General features: G+C 36.1%; 1 protein-coding gene across 18 annotated transcripts in view; it reads left to right on the forward strand.

The window, feature by feature from the left end:
- The window catches only part of PTPRD (protein tyrosine phosphatase receptor type D), a 541446-nt gene that overhangs the window by 483040 nt on the left and 37502 nt on the right, over window positions 1–20904 (forward strand). For all 18 annotated transcript variants that reach the window (XM_061132759.1, XM_061132767.1, XM_061132761.1 and 15 more), the window contains 2 exons: window positions 5269–5388; window positions 5902–6056. In XM_061132759.1, coding sequence (XP_060988742.1) covers window positions 5269–5388; window positions 5902–6056 — 275 coding nt within the window. The remainder of the gene's footprint in view (window positions 1–5268; window positions 5389–5901; window positions 6057–20904) is intronic.

The raw sequence follows: 20904 nt of genomic DNA on the forward strand, positions 1-20904 counted from the left end.
GGCAGGAGGAGAAGGGGGTGAAAGAGCTTGAGATAGTTGGATGGCATCAAGCTCAATGGACATGAGTTTCAGCAGACTCTGGGAGATAGTGAAGGTCGGGGAAGCCTGAAATGCTGCAATCTGTGGGATCACAAAGAGTCAAACACAGCTTAGCAACTGAATAACAACAACATGAATGGGGGGTGGGGCACAGATATTCATTCTATAGCACATGTCAAAAAAAAAAGAAAATGAATATCAAGTTTTTAAATTAATAAATGGTTTGGTAAGTGTTTGAATTGTTCAGTGAACTGATAAGCAGCAAAATTTGGTTTATTTAGAGAATAATATTTTTTGACATTATGGTTTTATTTATGAAAAGCTATGACTGTACTGATAGTCAAATGCTTTAATATCACTCTCATTTCAAGGACTCCATTGCCCTTGATCCTTCACTAAACAGTGGTCAGCAAAGAGAAAATGAAAGAAATTCATAAACCAGATAGTTTTGCCATTTGAAAATAGATATGACTAAATATTAGTTGAATGGAGAGAATAACACTATTATTCAAAGAGAAGAGAATCATTAAGAATTATCTCTCCTGATTTTGGAAAATCAAGTATTAAATCTGGTCTTTTAAAAAATGCCAAAGAGAGATATAATAGCCTATAGAATCAGTTTGGCATGTAATTTTTCTGTCTGCTAAAATATATCCTAATATTTCTCTGAAACTTTCTTTCATTGTATTCTTCTTATTAAATGTATATTTAGTCATGGTAACATTTCCTTTTTCCCAAGAACAGCCTTGATTTGCATTATCTAATGTTAACATACTGTCCCCTCTTTACAGTAGAGTCCTTTGCCCAAACGTACTAAATACTGATTTCCAAATATCATTTATTGTCTCTTCTAAGTCTTTTTTTGACTAAATAACTTGGCCCTAGGCAGGCTTTCTCAAATACTATGTGGCAAATGTGTTTGGGCTCAATATTGCTGGGACTCTTTGGAGTATTGGTTTGTTATATTTGGAATTCTGATGCCTTCCACCATGCTACCAGGCTCAATAAAGCTTTGTTAAATTGAAATGAGGTTTTGTTCTCATAAAGTTTTAGGCTGTTTAAAAATAAGCCAACCTAGACCACAGTATAGTTGATTATAAAGTTGGCTTGCACGTGTTGAGTGCCCTTAATGTGCCAAACCACGTCCAAGATAGGCCATGTGGAAGTAAAATCGAAACAAGGAGAGCATTTCCCCAAAGCACAGTCAGTAGACCTGCTGGATCAAATCCTACGAGATATTTCCAATAATGAGTTGCTCTTTTGAATACATTTAAATATGTTCTATCATGCCATCAACTTACTTTTAATAATTTGCCATGAAAGGGAGAAAATGAATGAATTCCACAGCATACATGTAGCGGTGGTCAGCCTGGTCTTTCCATAATTATGGAAAAAATGAAAGCTTATCACGTAAAGGGATTCTCTTTGTGATAATAAAAAGAAATATCTCCCCTAAATTCAGCCAGGAATCTGAACTGTCTCATTCAATTTGGGCCTCAAGTAGCATTACAGGGTGATGCTTCTAAACCACAGCCTGGTTCTACTTTACTTCTTTAATACTCTGATTCCAGTACATTCTCTCTTCAGAGCCAGTTGGGGCCCAGGTCCATTAAAGGACTGTTTGGAATGTCACAACTACCTATTTGAAGAACCAGGAGATCTAAACACTCCTACATATTTAGTCAATAAGGCTGATGGACTGGGGGCAGGAGTGTTTTTCACTTTGGTGTTTTCATTGCCACTCACATCTAGAAAATCCTAAGTACGTATCTGCTAGGATTAATAATATATTCAATTTTTCACATTCAGAATGATTTCAGTGGTTTATAACAACAAACACAAAAAGCTGAGAACATGGTTAACTAATAATAAATATTCCCACTGGATTCCCACCTATTTGTGTTGGCCATTGGGTTCAGAGTTTCAGGTATAAGATTTCCAACCCTTATAATAAACCTGTCATGCAGGAGATAATCATTCCCATTTTATAGAAGAGGCCACAAGGCTTTGGTCCTGGAAACAGAGAAGCAGCTTACTGGTCAAGCAGTGAAACTGCCTGACCTTCCATGTATCAGTCGGCCACTTGTAGTCACTTCAGAAGCAAATAAGAAAAGACAGACATCAGTATTTGTACTATAACTCCTGCCTTCTGTATACCCCAAAGGGAGCCTTCTGTGCAGCACATCTTAACTCTCATACTCAGCTCTATGCATGAAGCCTAACAAGTAGTAACTCTCTAGAAATACCATCTGAGATTCTTCTTCCAGGGTGAAAAAAAAAACTGGTAGTGGGGGAAGATTATTGCCAAAGAAAACATTTCAAGAGAGGGAAATAGAGCTAGCTCATTTGTATTAGCTAGTTAGGAAAAAATATATATAATTTATATTATTCTTCTGTATCCTTTTCATTTTTTTCCCTCACTAGACTTCTGACTCCCTCTCTAACACTACAATCAGAAATTATTTGTTTGGTGTATGGCTAATAATGCAAGGCTTAAAGGAATATTTGTCAGTAAGTCTAAGCCCTTAAATTTAGCCCTCAGGATGAAACCTATACCATCTACTCAGAGAATGAGGTGGAGAAAAGAAGTGTTGCAGTCCTTGCGCTGAAGGGAAGCATGTGTTGCTGCTCAGAGGCCTCAGGCAACCCTGCTAATGCCACTGCTGAGGCTGTACGTGTGAATGTGCACATACATTAGAACATTTATTTTTTCATAAACTCCCCTTGCAAAATATTTCTTGAAAAAAACACAGATGTTTAAATATATTGACTTTTTTAAAAGTTGCTCATAGTTTTTGCAGTTGCACTTAAAACATTTTAGAGGGTTTTTTTTTTTTAGTAAAGAGTAAGTCTAGAATACATTCTTTAAAATGAGTACAAGAACTATTTCTTTATTCTTTTAGCTAAAAAATGTTCACAATATTTACTCCTTATAGTAATGTTTTATGGATTTTTTGTTTTCCTAAAGAGGTCAGAGTCTAACTTAGCCAAAAATAGTTGCAGTTCTCAAACTTTAAAATAATCATTATAAGTTTAAGTTTTCCTACATTTTAGGGATGAAGTGGATTTGTAGATGGAAAGTCACTCAATAATGGAGTCATTTTTCCAGAGGTCACATAAAGGCTGGCTTATGGTTCTTTTGTTGTTTTCCTTTGTCTAACCTCACTACAAGGTCTAAGGATAACCATTTTCCAGCTTTGAAACGTAATTACATTGAATTGGGCTTGGTGAATTGTACTGAACTTCTGGTTCATTTTGTTGCATTAACTTGCTGTTTTTGTACCCATCATAGTGGTATTTGTCCTCCTGGGATATGACCTGTTGGTTTTGATTTGAAAGGGCTCATGTTCAGCTGAAACTCTTAAATCATGAGTTTTGAGTTTCTCTGTTGATTCCTAAACTCAGTACATTATTGGCATCCCTTCAAATGTTGCAATAAGAGGCCTCCAGTTTCTTTTGTCTTTTGCAACAAGACATCAACTTGACATCTATTTCATGGTTTAGAACAGATCCTCTGACTTCATTTTTGTGATTTTTTTTTTCGATCTGAATTAGGGTTACTTAAGTAATGTTGGCTCTATGAGGGTAGCCTTTGCTAAGTTTGTCCAATTACAACTTGGGTTTTAATGGATGACTAGAGAATACACAGAGGTACCCAACCCTGGTCTTAACTACATCAATATTCTCCTTAAAGAACTATCTTTCCCTTGTGTTATTTTTAAGTTAGAACATATGATAGAAATATGAAACAGAAGAATATTTTGTGCATCTAGAAAATGCAAGCCTTTAAAAAAAATCCTACTAAGACATAATTCTCCATTTTTATGGTGAACCACTTTTGTTCATTTTTCTTGAAATAGATAATGTTTGTGTGGGTCTCATAGTTGAGATAAAGGCATAGGAGCGAGACCTTGAGAATGCAGTCTCTGCCTTCCTGTGTAACTGTACCTTTTATCTTGTCTAGGAAACTGTATAGAGGATTAACCTTCTCCCTTTTCACAAGGTCTGGTTTCTACACAGAAAGAGGCTGACTCTGAGCAGCAAATGCTTTAGTTGTGAAACAGAAAATTACAATATTATTTACAGAATGGTAATAATATTTATATTGAACATAAAAGCAAATAATTACCTAGTAATTCTATTTACTGAGCCAAAAATCCAAGTACCTATGATAATGCCTCATTGCTTTTGTTTAAATCCAAAGATTGTAATTTTCAAGTATTTTTCAAGTAGAAGATGTACTAATATAGTACTAGATTTCTTTACTTAGAGACATGCATTTTAATTGGCTTCAGTTAAGAACTACTTCCCATTTTTTTTTCTTTTAATCTGAGATGCAAAGGGTAAATATATTCTGATGTATCGTCTTACTAGAAAATACAGTGTTATCTTTGCTATTTTTCATTATGCTTTTTAATGCCCAAAGGCACATTCAGTAAATTTGAGTCATACAGCAGATCTGGAATTATTCTTTGTTGCATATTAAATTAATTGCATTGAATACTTTTTACATGCTTTTCTTGTCCAACTTCACATATTCACTGTAGATTATTCATCTGAAATGAATGGGTTTTAAATTATTTAAACTTTGCCACTTCTAGTGTATGAGCCTCCGAGACTTTTTAAAGAACAGACAGCTCTTTTCCCCCAGACTTTACATATTTCATTTGTTTTTGATACACTTACCATTTATCTTATATTAAAGAAAAGTGCTGTGTTGTTTGGTATACTTTGACAGATTTACAAATTATTTCTACTTTTCTTTAAACAAGCATATTTCGAGATAGCTCAAGATGAAATCATTTGTGTCTTTTAAACCTTGATGGATGAACACTAACTATCTCACCATGTCATTTAAGTGCCTAAGTGTAATCTTTCTGAAGCAATTCTTAACGTCTATCCTAGAACAAATTTGTGTTTTCTTTTCAAGTCCTCTCAAGTTTCAAATACCTCTCTCCTTATTCTACTTGGTGACAATCTGCAATTTATTTCTTCTCCAGGAAAATTGAATCTGTTACTGTTTAGTATTCCTACCAGTTTGAAAAATGTGGTTTACATTGGCATCAGAGCACTAATTTACATATATTGGGATAACAAGAATGCACGCCAGAAAAAGATCAACATAAAATGAAATGCAGAAAAGCTGTTTTCCTTCAACAGCAACTCAAAATAAAGCTAATAGAGAAATTGATGAGGTTCTGCCCTGAATGTGTCACTTGTTTCTTCTAGGTGAAGTGTGACCAGTACTGGCCCAGCAGAGGCACGGAAACTCATGGGCTTGTCCAAGTGACATTGCTGGATACAGTGGAGCTGGCCACGTATTGTGTGCGAACATTTGCACTTTACAAGGTTTGCTTTTCTCCCCTCTCTCTCCCCTTTCCATTATTTAAAGAAAGCTGCTTTTGAGAAATCAAATATTTCAAGGCTCTACTTAAATTTTGATTCTACTGGCAACAGTGAAGAATGAAATGATTCTTCCATTATCGCTCAGCAGTTTTTCTCCTTGTCTAGTGATTTGTCAATAAATATGGAACTCTTGCTCTGAATGAAAGTTTCAGCAAATGATGACTGGATGAAGAAGAACTAGTTCTTTCTGTAAAATATGACAGGAGCACTCCTGATGATAGTTAAACCTGAGAAATGGAATGCTTCTCACCTAGGAACTTTGTCTTCCTGAGCAAATATTTGTCATTTGCAAATAGCTTGTAGTTATAACTCCAAAGAGTATTTCTTCCTAAATTAATACAGGGTAGGGGAAGGAATTAAGATAGCACATCTACATGTTACCTTTTCCATATTATTACACATCATACAACTTGAGGCTCAGAACACAGAATTTCAGTCACTGTTCTTACTTCACAGAATGGTTCAAGTGAGAAGAGAGAAGTAAGACAATTCCAGTTCACTGCCTGGCCTGATCATGGTGTTCCAGAACACCCAACACCTTTTCTAGCTTTCTTACGGAGAGTCAAAACCTGTAACCCTCCTGATGCAGGTCCGATGGTGGTACACTGCAGGTAAGAACCTCTGAGAGCATTTTCCTCACAGTCAGAACGTTGGTGGGGAAACACAAAACCGAATGATTTCTCACTGGATATTCTCTTTCTAACCTCTTGATACTCTGGGAGAGTAACCGCCTTTATAAATGATACAGGGAGTATTTTTTGGTCAAATGAGGTCTATACTAACATCAGTAGGAAGGATTTGATAGAGTGCGTAGCCGACTCCCCAACCCTGGGAGATAAAGGCAACTAAGGTTCATGCTATTTTCTCTTTGGAGAAAACATAAATACATTCTTTTGAAATATACATGTGTAGGTATATATATATATATATGTGTGTGTGTGTGTGTGTGTGTGTATATATACAAAGTATGTGTATATATATATATATATATATATATACAAATTATTGTTTGATAGACTCTTGTGGGCTGGGCTGATATAAACTTTTTACTACTTATAGGGACGAATGCTGAACAAAATAACATTATAAACATACAAGCTTACAGAGATCATTTCTTACTGCTTTAAGATGCCTTCTGCATATTAGTATTATCAAGTCACATACAAAAATATCCTATTTTGAATTTTAAATTTTTATTTAATAAAATATGTACAAAGACCTATAGTTTGGAAGAATTTTTTTATGTACTCAGAAGTAATGAACCTGCATTTTTCTTAATGTATAATTTATTATTTTGTACTTAACATTCTCTATATCACCACTCAGATTCTACTATAAATGTGTTCATACATTTTTAATACTAAACTGACTTCTTCCAGTTTTCTGAATTCCCCTGAAGTACCATTACTAACAGATTATTAAAGATATCTGGTCAGTTGTTTATTGCTATATAAATTACAGTTCATGTAACTTCATAGTAGTCTTTTGTAACCTAAGTAATTCAAATACTTAGAAACTATATAAAAGAAGAAAAGAAGCATCTATAATAAACCACTTCTATCATGACTTAATAGTATAACTTTCATTCACATCCCATATTATACTATAGCATAATATAGTAGATTTTAGAAATAGGGTCTATTTTTATAAAAAGCTGGATACTATGGATAGGTCAGAATAAAAACAATAAAATTTACCTGACTAACCCATGCTAGAGGAGTGATGTTAAACAATGGCCTGGCAAATTCCAAACAAGATAATGTTTTATTTCTCTTTTCCAGCATTTTTACCCTAACAAAAACTGATAATAACATTACTCTTTATTCATTGAGTATTTTACAAATTCCAAAGCACTGCACCATGCTTTACTTTTACTGTTTGATGTTCTTAGCAACAGTATATCGGATTAAGAAATGAGAACACAGAGTTTGGTTCAAGTAAGATAGTTGAGAAGTTGGAGGTATGTTGAAGTTGTTTTTTTTTTTTTTCCATGATTCTGAAATACTATAAATCATTGTTATTAATTTGAGCAAATTATTATTAATTGAGCAAATGTTTTTGTATCATGAAATCAGATTTCTGGTTGGTTTTAGCAGGCAGTCTGTGTGTCCTGTTACACAAGCATCTTTGCAGACCTCAAAGAGCCATTGAAACTGGTTACATGGTGCCCCTGCTTGGCACAAAATCAACTTAATTATGAAAACCACATATGAAACATTTGCAGATGGAGTTTGGCCGCAGGAAAGAAAACAGGAAGTTTGGCCTCACTCAAGAAATGTTGCCTTCATTAAGTCTCCTGGCAAAAATGCAATTCACACAGATGCATACATACATACACACAGGCGTATACACTTATGCACAAAAAAAAACACATACATTTATATATACAAAATAATAGAAACAAAAATTAGAGAAACCGCACATGTATGATAAGATATCTTGGCCTCTTGATTTACAGAGGCAGTATCCACACAGCCAACTTCCAGAGCATTGTGAATCTTTAACTTGGTCACCTGTATGTTAAAACCCACAAGTATAATTTTTTTGATGGAGTGGCAGAGGATAAGTCATTTCAAATAGCAACTGCTCCTGTGGTATTCCAGCAATGCTGGTTTAAAAAGCTTCCCTACGCAGGAAGGAAATTGCGCAGAAAGTGACACTATCCATGTCACAAAGGGATCCTGATTAGTTACCATGAGCGCTGTTGCAAATAATCACAGAAAATACTCTGGAGTTTAAATACTGAACTTCATGATTTCTCTCATGATGGCCTTGAATCTTTTTACTAAATGATGAAGAAGTAGAAACAAACTCAAAGTAAGTCTAAGCCTTCTGCCAAACAGATCCTGTGAGAAAGAAGTTTCTGAAAGAATACTGGTGGTAGACAACAAAAATGGGATGGGACTGGGGAAGGAGAAAATTAATTTCCCTTAAATAGTTTTGTCTAAGCAATAAAAGTGGCAGGACTAAAAAATCATTATGAATAAACTAAATTCTAGTGATCAATAATAAAAAGGACTTATGAGAACAGACTAGAACAAGCAGAGACAAGACCTTAGAAGGTCAGGGAGGACAGACTTAACATTCCTAAAAGAGCTAATGTCTGGTTCAACAAGGATGGGGGAAAAAAGTCACTTCGTACAGAACATGTAGTCTCCACAATGAGAGTGCATACTCTGATCTTGGAAGCTAAGCAGGGTTTCTACTTGGATGGGAGCGTGCACACTCTGAGAGCCTGCCTGAGTAAAAAGTCTGGTTTGTTCACTTATCGGCTGCGTGCCTCTGGGCAGTTCCTTCCTATCTGTAAAATGGGGTAACATTAGTCTTAGCAGTAAGAATTTGATGAAGATTAAATAAAATGATAGGAAATGATACACATAAAGCACTTAGGACAGAGCATTTTATAAAGTGTGCAAGACTGTTATTTATACATGAATTGTGGAGTGTTTTCAAAGATATATGTATATTTCTAACTTTAGGGAGAAAAATTCAAGAAGAACTTGGATATTATCTATATGATATGAGTCATTCATCCTATGAATAACCAGTTGTTTATAAATATTCAACTATTTAATTGAATAGAAATGTAAAAATTTAGATATTTTCCATCATAGAAATACCATCACTTGTAGACTTTTGGATAGCAGCCATCCTGACTGGCGTATAATGGTACCTCATTGTGGTTTTGATTTGCATTTCTCTAATAATGAGTGATGTTGAGCATCTTTTCATGTGTTTGTTAGCCATCTGTATGTCTTCTTTGGAGAAATGTCTGTTTATTTCTTTGGCCCATTTTTTGATTGGGTCATTTATTTTTCTGGAATTGAGCTGCAGGAGTTGCTTGTATATTTTTGAGATTAATCCTTTGTCTGTTTCTTCATTTGCTATTATTTTCTCCCAATCTGAGGGCTGTCTTTTCACCTTACTTATAGTTTCCTTTGTAGTGCAAAAGCTTTTAAGTTTCATTAGGTCCCATTTGTTTATTTTTGCTTTTATTTCCAATACTCTGGGAGGTGGGTCATAGAGGATCTTGCTGTGATTTATGTCGGAGAGTGTTTTGCCTATGTTCTCCTCTAGGAGTTTTATAGTTTCTGGTCTTACATTTAGATCTGTAATCCATTTTGAGTTTATTTTTGTGTATGGTGTTAGAAAGTGTTCTAGTTTCATTCTTTTACAAGTGGTTGACCAGTTTTCCCAGCACCACTTGTTAAAGAGGTTGTTTTTTTTCCATTGTATATCCTTGCCTCCTTTGTCAAAGATAAGGTGTCCATAGGTTCGTGGATTTATCTCTGGGCTTTCTATTCTGTTCCATTGATCTATATTTCTGTCTTTGTGCCAGTACCATACTGTCTTGATGACTGTGGCTTTGTAGTAGAGTCTGAAGTCAGGCAGGTTGATTCCTCCAGTTCCATTCTTCTTTCTCAAGATTACTTTGGCTACTCGAGGTTTTTTGTATTTCCATACAAATTGTGAAATTCTTTGGTCTAGTTCTGTGAAAAATACCGTTGGTAGCTTGATAGGGATTGCATTGAATCTATAGACTGCTTTGGGTAGAATAGCCATTTTGCTGGAGAGGGTGTGGAGAAAAGGGAACCCTCTTACACTGTTGGTGGGAATGCAAACTAGTACAGCCGCTATGGAAAACAGTGTGGAGATTTCTTAAAAAACTGGAAATAGAACTGCCATATGACCCAGCAATCCCACTTCTGGGCATACACACTGAGGAAACCAGATCTGAAAGAGACACGTGTACCCCAATGTTCATCGCAGCACTGTTTATAATAGCCAGGACATGGAAGCAACCTAGATGCCCATCAGCAGATGAATGGATAAGGAAGCTGTGGTACATATACACCATGGAATATTACTCAGCCATGAAAAAGAATTCATTTGAACCAGTCCTAATGAGATGGATGAAGCTGGAGCCCATTATACAGAGTGAAGTAAGCCAGAAAGATAAAGAACATTACAGCATACTGACACATGTATATGGAATTTAGAAAGGTGATAACGATAACCCTATATGCAGAACAGAAAAAGAGACACAGAAATACAGAACAGACTTTTGAACTTTGTGGGAGAATGTGAGGGTGGGATATTTCAAAAGAACAGCATGTATGCTATCTATGGTGAAACAGATCACCAGCCCAGGTGGGATGCACGAGACAAGTGCTCCGGCCTGGTGCACTGGGAAGACCCAGAGGAATCGGGTGGAGAGGGAGGTGGGAGGGGGGATCGGGATTGGGAATACATGTAAATCCATGGCAGTAAAAATTAAAAAAAAAAAAAAAAAAAGGAAAAAGAAAAAACTGGAAAAAAAAAAAAAAAAAGAAATACCATCAGATATTTCACAGTGACAGAGAACACTTTAATGCTATGGGTTTAGAATCTTGGATAGTAATAAATATGTTTTCAAGAAAGACCAAAGAAACCATTGAACTCTTAAAATGAAGCGGTTAAGGATACATAGAAATTAATCCTGTGGTTCTAAAGGCCTTCAAGATAGACTGAACTTCTTAGTATTATGTTTATCATCGAGGCCAATCTCTCCATAGTGCCTCGTTGTTCACTCTCTCACCACCCCCACTAGGTATATTTTTCAAGTACAATACTTTCATCTCTGAATCTCAGCAAATGACTTTATCACTCTAGCATCTTACCTGTTTCCTTTTTCTACCTGATGATGTGTAACCTTACTTCATAATCTAACTTACATCTTACATAGTACTTCCTACGTTATCGCAAAGGCTGCAGACTGGCCTTGGATGATCCTGCTAATATACATGATAATTTTTTTTCTTAACTTTGAACTTTAAGCTGGCATGCACTGTCCAGTTTTCCAAACTCTCCCCACTCATTTTTTTTTAATACACAATTCAGTTTATCTATTTATAGGAACTGTTTCATCTTTTAGACATTTGAGTTGAAACCCTGGAGAAGACTTTTAAGCTCATTCCCCACTCCTCTTCTCATAGGAAAAATTGAACCTTTTATTCTCTGAGCTCTCATAAAATAGGTTCACACTTAGCTTATTCAGCTCACTGTGTGCAGATCACATATGTCATGCAGTCACAGAGGGCATGGACTATATGGATTATGCATGACCGTATCTCAGCTTTTACATTGTAGTAGCTGCTAATAGTTACTTGAAGTTAATTGTATTCCATATGTCATTTTTAGGAATATTGACAGAAAGAGTATGGTAATTTCAAGGCTGGACTGTTTTTGGTTTTTTAACAGGAGACTATATTTTTGTCTCCTTATGTTGGAGTAACTTTTCAGAGCTTAATTATTTTAAGTTGCCTTTATCTTTCTAATACAGATTTCTGAATCCCCTTTTCTACTGCTGTATCCTTTATGTTCTTTCCCACATACCCTTCATTCTGCAATTAAATACAGACACAGATCTCTGCTTTTTTAGGCACAATAATAGTTAAGGATATTGAACCTTTCATCCACATCAGATAAGCTTTCCTGTAACTGGAGAGGCCGTCCTCTAAGTGCTTTATGTGTGTTGCTGTATTTTTCTCCTTATCACCTACAGAGGTAGGAATCCTGATTCTTCCATCACACATTAAAAAAAAAAAACAAAAACCCACAAGGCAAGAAAAGTCAACTTAATTGTCTAAGCTTCTGCCACTTTCTGCCACTCGTGGAACCAGAACCATTATGTGCCCCAGGGTGCCCGGTCTTATTGATCAAGTAACTTTTCCAGCTTATCCATCACTTGATTGTTCTCAGCTTCTCCTCTGGCCAACCACGTGGAGGGCATTTCACTTTTTAGACTCATCCTGATGACTTGGTCAGCAGGAGAAACTTCTTCCTTTCTGACTCCACATCACATTGAAATGCTAGCCTTTATTTCACTCTTTCTATGTCAAAGGTGATTGCTAGCACATGAGTTTTTTCTGCCACTTAGTCTTTTTAATATAATCACAACAGTTACAGATTAGTGAGCTGTTGCTATTTTCCAAGTAACACGAAGCCCTTAGGTGTTCACTTGTTTAATCTACTAAACAATATATTTTGCCTGTGAGTCATATTTAAGCACGGGGAAGTCATAGGCAATTTTCCCAGAATCAAACAGCTACTAAACTAAGGCTATATTTCAAAGTCCATGACCTGCTTACCCACCATTATATCCAGTTCAGACATTTTGTTGTCGAGTTTACCTTAGTTCCTTATACTTAATGTCTTGTAGATATTTGTTGACCACATGGTTGCCAAGGTGGATATTTGCCATTATCTCTACAAATATCTTCTCAGAGACATGTAATATATTTTTCCTTATTTATAAAATTTGGTTTTGAAAGAGACTAAGGAAGGGAAGTTTTCAGGCTATTTCATAAATGTTATACATTGCATTTAAGCATATTATTTTATTTCAGTCATTCTCTTAGAAAATAAAGACACTTTCTTTTTTCCTTTTTCAGCCATATTTGTGTTGTTTTTTAGAATTGGTGGTTTATATTCTATTGGTATCAAAGGGATACAACAGCTGATTTTCTCTAAGTATTTGTTTCTTGTTAGTTCAGTTCAGTTCAGTCACTCAGTAGTGTCCAACTCTTTGCAACACCATGGACTACAGCACACCAGGCCTCCCTGTCCATCACCAACTCCTGGAGTTTACACAAACTCATGTCCATTGAGGTGCTGATGCCATCCAACCATCTCATCCTTTGTCATCCCCTTCTCCTCTCGACTTCAATCTTTCCCAGCATCAGGGTCTTTTCAAATGAGTCAGATATTCACATCAGGTGGCCAAAGTATTGGAGTGTCAGCTTCAGCATCAGTCCTTCCAACGGATATTCAGGGCTGTTTTCCTTTAGGATTGACTGGTTGGATCTCCTTGCAGTCCAAGGGACACTAAAGAGTCTTCTCCAGCACAACAGTTCAAAACCATCAATTCTTCAGTGCTCAGCTTTCTTTATAGTCCAACTCTCACATCCATACATGACTATTGGAAAAACCATAGCTCTGACTAGATGGGCCTTTGTCGGCAAAGTAATGTCTCTGCCTTTTAATATGCTATCTAGGTTGGTCATAACTTTTCTTCCAAGGGAGTAAGTGTCTTTTAATTTCATGGCTGCAATCACCATTTGCAGTGATATTGGAGCCAAAAAAATAAATAAATAAATAAAGCCTGTCACTGTTTCCACTGTCTCCCCATGTATTTGCCATGAAGTGATGGGACCAGATGCCATGATCTTAGTTTTCTAAATGTTGAATTTTAAGCCAACTTTTTCATTCTCCTCTTTCACTTTCATCAAGAGGCTCTTTAGTTCTTCTTCACTTCCTGCCATAAAAGTGGTGTCATCTGCAAATCTGAGGTTATTGATATTTCTCCCAGCACTCTTGATTCCAGCTTGTGCTTTCTCCAACCCAGCGTTTCTCATGATGTACTCCACATATAAGTTAAATAAGCAGGGTAACAATATTCAGCCTTGACATATTCCTTTCCCAATTTAGTACCAGTTTTTTGTTCCATGTCCATTTCTAACTATTGCTTCCTAACCTGCATACAAATTTCTCAAGAGTCACGTCAGGTGGTCTGGTATTCCCATCACTTGAAGAATTTTCCAGAGTTTGTTGTGATCCACACAGTCAAAGGCTTTGGCATAGTCAGTAGCAGAAATAGATGTTTTTTCCTGGAACTCTCTTGCTTTTTTAATGATCCAATAGATGTTGGCAATTTGATCTCTGGCTCTTCTGCCTTTTCTAAAACCAGCTTGAGCATCTGAAATTTCATTGTTCACGTACTGTTGAAGCCTGGCTTGGAGAATTTTGATCATTACTTTACTAGCCTGTGAGATGAGCGCAATTTGGCGGTAGTTTGAGCATCTTTTGGCACTGCCTTTCTTTGGGATTGGAATGAAAACTGACCTTTCCCAGTCCTGTGGCCACTGCTGAGTTTTCCAAATTTGCTGGCATGTTGAGTGCAGCACTTTCACAGCATCATCTTTCAGGATTTGAAATAGCTCAACTGGAATTCCATCACCTCCACTAGCTTTGTTCGTAGTGATGCTTCCTAAGGCCCACTTGCCTTCACATTCCAGGATGTCTGCCTCCAGGTGAGTGATTATACCTCATGATTATCTGGGTCGTGAAGATCATTTTTATACAGTTCTTCTGTGTATTCTTGCCATCTCTTCTTAATATCTTCTGCTTCTATTAGGTCCATACCATATCTGTCCTTTATGGTGCCCATCTTTGCATGAAAATTTCCCTTGGTATCTCTAATTTTCTTTAAGAGATCTCTAGTCTTTCCCATTCTATTGTTTTCCTCTATTTCTTTGCATTGGTCACTGAGGAAGGCTTTCTTATCTTTCCTTGCTATTCTTTGGATTTCTGCATTCAAATGGGTATATCTTTCCTTTTCTCCTCTGACTTTTGTTTCTCTTCTTTTAAAGCTATTTGTAAGGCCTCCTCAGAAAACCATTTTGCCTTTTTGCATTTCTTTTTCTTGGGGATGGTCTTGATTCATGCCTCCTGTACAATGTCATGAACCTCCGTCCATACTTCTTCAGACACTCTGTCTATCAGATCTAATCCCTTTAATCTCACTTCCACTGTATAATCTTAAGGGATTTGATTTAGGTCATACCTGAATGGTCTAGTGGTTTTCCCTACTTTCTTCAATTTAAATCTGAATTTGGCAATGAGTTCATGATCTGAGCCACAGTCAACTCCCGGTCCTGTTTTTGCTAACTGTATAGAGCTTCTCCATCTTTGGCTGCAAAGAATATAATCAATCAGATTTCGATATTAACCATCTGGTGAAGTCCATGTTTAGAGTTTTCTCTTGTGTTGTTGGAAGAGGGTGTTTGCTATGACCAGTGTGTTCGCTTGGCAAAATTCTGTTAGCCTTTGCCCTGCTTCATTCTGTACTCCAAGGCCAAATTTGCCTGTTACCCCAGGTATTTCTTGAATTCCTACTTTTGCATTCCAAAATAAATTGGGCTGAAGCTATAATTTCATTGAGTCAACTTAAAATCTTGACTCATGATACTTACTCTGAGTCACAATAACCCCTTTTAGGACCAAGGGAGTATACTTTCTTCATAGGAGAAATGTATTCATTTATGAATAAATATGAAACAAGGTTAGATCAAGACCTCTCTACATCTGTCTTTTAAATGAAACAATTTCAAAGAGAGTAAAATAGAACTTCTGAGGGTAATTTAAATCTTTCACATCATAGAATCAAACCAGTCTTCAAAACTGAAAGGAACAGGAACTGTGGGCCAGATGTAGCTAATGTCCTGGAATCATCAATAGACCACAAAGGGTGACCCAGTAAAAATCAAATGACAAGTTGGGATTGGAACAATTCCTCAGATCCAATCTTCTTAATACTTTCTGACTTTATAGGTAAAAGCATAACAAAGAACTACTTAGGTCATATTCATAGCATAACCATTTACTCCTAATTCCTACCCAATATTGACAAAAAAAAGCCTTTTCAAGGTCGAAGGATTTTGGAAAGTATTGCATATGAGCATAAAAATAAAAGACCTTGTGATCTAAAGGGGTTAAGAGTGCTATGGAAAATTATTTAATGCATTTTCAACCATTCATTCTAAATTTCATCCTTTATTCTTCCCAGTTTTCCATTCAAATATCTCTTTAGATCAAAGGCCATAAGTATTGCCAAAGCATGTGATAGTTTTGAGATGCTGACAAGTATGAACCATAGACCCATATTTTCCTTAAAGCTGGGATTCATTTTCACATATAAATTAAGTAATAAGAGACTCTAGCCTTGTACAGATAAAAGACTGGATTGTTAAAAGTACCAACATCTCTGGATAAGAAAATGGGTGGAGTATACAAATTATATCCTTATTTATGGAAACATTTTAAGGAGAGAAGAAATAATTATACCATGTGGAAACTATTACATCAGATTTTGTCCTTATATATCAATAATTCTGCATTAAAAAAGCAAATTTTTAGCTTATGAAACAACATGGTGATATAAAACAGGAGGCCAAATCTTCAATATTGTGATGGCACAGTTCTGTAAGAGAAAAACACCTCACCTCCCTGAAGTAGTTTAAAAGTAAGTGAATCAAAAGCATTAAAAGAAATTATATAGTGGCCCCATAGATATAAAATTTAAAACACAAACTGAAGGAATTTTGGATACTGGCTATCTGAAATGGAAAATTTACTTGAAAAGAAGCATTAGCAGTAGAGGAAAAGTAAGACCAATATTACAAGGAGCTAACTTCAAAGTCATACATTAGGGTTTATAATATAAAAAATGCCTTCCAGGGCAACTGAGAAACTATCACCTTTCCATTCTCATTCCATGCCCAAGAACAAACAAATCATTATTATGTAGGCCTGTGACAATTTACAGAGCATCTCCCACTATTTATTCAGTTTAATTCTAAGAAGGAGAATGGTAGATTGCAATATTACTATCTACCCAGATAACGAAACTGAGACCAAACAGTCTTAATTTGCTAGAGAGACTTGCTCTATACCACATTTTTAAGTAGTTAGTAGAAAATCTGGGCAAGAACCAATGTTTTATGATTCCAGGTCTTCTCTTTGTCTGTGCCTTAACTGCCATTCTCTATTTTGCTCAATTTTTGTTACACATGAGAGCAGACTTGGTCCCAACCAATAACAGAGGTGGCTTTTTAGCAGATCTGAAAGCCCCTTTGGAGGCAGCATTGCATGATGGTGAGTACTGTGCATTTGAAACCAGCTTCCTGAAGTTCAAATCTCAGCTGTACCATTTACTACATCTGTGACGTTGGGCAAGTTAATTAAGCTAAGACTTGACTTCTGTTCATTAAATGGGATGATGATAGTATGTCCTTCATAGTATTGTCTATAAAAATTAAATAGGATGGTATGTGTAAAGTGATAATTAGCCACCAACCTGCCTCTTTAGTCAGTAAATGTTTGCGGTTTTGATGTTTGTATTATCATTAAAACACACTATGTGTTTTACCCTACATAAAATACATGGTTATTTAAATTGACTTTATTACTATAAAACAACAAAGAATACTGTCAAACAACAAAAAGGAATATGACCTTGACTTCCATGTACTTTGTGATCTAGATGAATAGAAAATGAATGTGTATGTGTATTAACCTCGAAAGTGAGTAGCAACTAGAATATTTAATACTAAAAAATGCAGAAGTACTGTAATAATTATTTCATTGCACTGAAAAAATTTATTAGAACAGATTGTGACTATTAAGACCAGTTTTCTCAATTCAACATTGTTGAGATTTGAGTCATGCAATTCTCATTTTGAGGAACTGTCCTATTCACTGTAGGAGGTTTAGCAAGATCCCTGGCCTCTGCCCACTCCCTACAGATACAACAACCAAATATGTCTTCAGCCATTGCTGACTGTCCCCTTGGGGGTAAAGTCAATCCAGTTGAGAACCATAGTTATATGACCAATGAAACTGATTTTTGATCGTAGCAGAATATACACATCCAAGTGATAGCCCACCTCAAAGCTTTAAATCTTGAAAACCCTTCTTTGAATGGCTGTCTTATTTTAAGCTTTAGGAGAACTTCTCTCTGAGACTTACATTAAGAATCACATTTTAACTTTTACAGAGAACTAGACTAATTACTTGAAAAATCACCCAACAATACTCCCTACATTGATCACCAACCATACAAACCAAGACTTGACTGTAACTGTCTCTTGGTACTTAAAAAAAAAAAAAAAAAATTAACCAATTCCAATATCACTAATTATCAGAGAAATGCAAGTCAAAATTACAGTGAGGTATCACCTCACACCAGTCAGAATGGCCATCATCAAAAAAGTCTATAAACAGTAAATGCTGGAGAGAGTGTGGAGAAATGGAAACACTCCTGTGCTGTTGGTGGGAATGTAAATTAGTATTGCCACTATGGAGAACAGTATGGAGCTTCCTTAAAAAAACTAAAAGCAGAACTACTATATGATCCAACAATCCCACTTCTGGACATATATCCTGACAAAATCATAAATCCAAAAAGATACATGCACCCCAGTGTTCACTGCAACACTATTTACTATAGCCAAGACGTGGAAGCAGCCTAAATGTCCATTGACAGAGGAGTGGATAAATGGTACATATAAACAATGGAATATTACTTAGCTTTAAAAAGAATGAAATAATGTCACTTGTAGCACCATGTATGGACCAAGATACTATTATACTAAATAAAGTGAAGTAAGTCAGAGAAATATATCATATGTCATATGTGGCATCTAATATGTTTAAAAAAGTGATACAAATGAACTTATTTACAAAAGAGAAACAGATTTACAGATATTGAAAACAAAGTTATGGTTACCAAAGGGGAAACATTGGGAGGAGGGATAAATCAGGAGCTTGGGATTTACATACACACAGTACTATATACAAGATAGATAACCAAAAAAGACCTACTATTTAGCACAGGGAACTCTACTCAATATCCTATGATAACCTATATGAGGAAAGAATCTGAAAAAGAATGAATATCTGTGTATGTATAACTGAATCACTTTGTTGTACACCTGAAACTAACACAACATTGTAAACCAACTAGACTCCAATCATTTTTTTTTTTTAATTCCACCTTCAAAGACAGAAATGTCCCACCATTAGGCAATTCAAAAGAACAGGCAATAGGCCCTCAACTCTGTTGCCAAAAAGGAGTTCCAAAAAATCTTTTACCCCATGGCACTGCTGCAGTAAATCTTCAGGCTCCAAAGGTGGCTACTTTTAAGGGCTGTGCTCATCTTTTTTGCTAGGATATCAGTCACATTGCTTCATGCCCATGCTTGGTATGAACATCCTGCATTCAGGCAGTTCAAGACAGTAAGCCCTCGGAATGCTCTTAAGTGGCCTATGACTCAGTGGCTGTCCCCTTTTTCAAAAATCTAATGGAAGCCAACATAAAACATTAGATGGATATTAGAAAAGTGAGTCATAATGTCAGACCCCCTGCTCAAACTTGCAAGTCCTGAAATCCCTTGCTCTTTTTTGACGGTAGATATTTCTGGGACAGCATTCTATTTTTTAAACCATAGATTTTTATTGAAGATAAGCTTTTTGTATTTGATGTAAAATAAGTATTTATTTTTACATATTATTTACATAAGTATTTGATGTAAAATAATCAAATATTTTTATTTTTTTCTATACCTTCTTCCAAGGGGACCTGAGCAGTCTCTCCTCATCCTACCTCCCTCTATAATTCTCCTTTTCCCCTTCCAAAAAAATCCTTTTCTTTCAGTCCACTGAGAGAGGGTCAGTAGTTGAGACTTTTACTGGCCAAAGTGGAACTTGTAGTGCCTATGATTTATGATATAAAAAGAATTAGATGAGATGGGGCAGGTATAACTGTGGTTCCTTCATTTTAATGATAAAGGCTAATTTAATATTTGAAAGGAGAGGATTATGAAAATTATAATTATTATGAGAAAGTATTCCTTCTCTATTCTTTAATTTTTTATTTTTTTCAGGCTGGGTTGGTTTCAAACATTGAGCTTTTTTTTTTTTCCAAATTGTAACCATATTTCTGTTTCTGGTAAATCTGTGTGTCTTAGGAGCTGGCATCTTTTCTGAAAAGGAGAATATATCTATCACTTAACCATCACTGCTACAATTACCAACCCAAACTGATAGGGTTAAAACCACCAGAGTCTATTAGTTCTTATTGTTCTGTGGGTCCACTTGGGGCCTGGGCAGGAGTCATCTGCTGGTGTCTCCTGAGTTCTCCTGTGCAGCCAGCTAGAAAGGCTGACGAAATGGGGCCTCTCTGTCCCCACAGCCTTTCATCTTGGTCTGTTGATCTTGGGGTTCTGGGAATCAAAGGAGACGCTTCTGAGGCTTTTTGAGGCCACGGCTTGAAGGTCACCTATCATCCCTTCCACCATATTCTTTTGCTTGGAGCAAGGCCAGCTTAGATTCATGGAGTGATAAAACAAGACTACTTCTTGAAGTCGAGAGAAGTAACAAGTAATGCGTGGCCTCATTTGTTCCACCACTGAGTACTGCCTAGCCGAACCTTTTTTCTTGACTGATGGAGCTCTTCTCTCTCCTCTTACCTCTCACAAGCTTGGCTAAGTCCACTGTGGACTTCCCTCCCAAGGCTGAATGGGAGGGGAAGAAGTACTCCCTCCCTCTACCCCCAACTCCTGTCCATCCTAAAATACAGAAGTTTTTTAATACATAAAATAGTTTTTTGCTTTTTTTTTTTTAAGTGGAGGAAAAGTCAATGTAATTTGTTTCACAACTGCAACATTATTTTTGGTGAGATATCAGCTGTGTGGTGGGAGACACTCATACTCTTGCCTTCCATTTCATCCTGCCTCAAAAATATTTCCTTTACATCTCCTTATAATTTAGGATTTATTTGGATTAATAGGCTTCTCCTTAAATTCAAAAACTAAGGGAGCATTATTTACTCACAGTGAATCATAGATCTAGAAAGGATAT

The sequence above is a fragment of the Dama dama genome, chromosome 29, assembly GCF_033118175.1.
Source record: "Dama dama isolate Ldn47 chromosome 29, ASM3311817v1, whole genome shotgun sequence".
Lineage (NCBI taxonomy): Eukaryota > Metazoa > Chordata > Mammalia > Artiodactyla > Cervidae > Dama > Dama dama.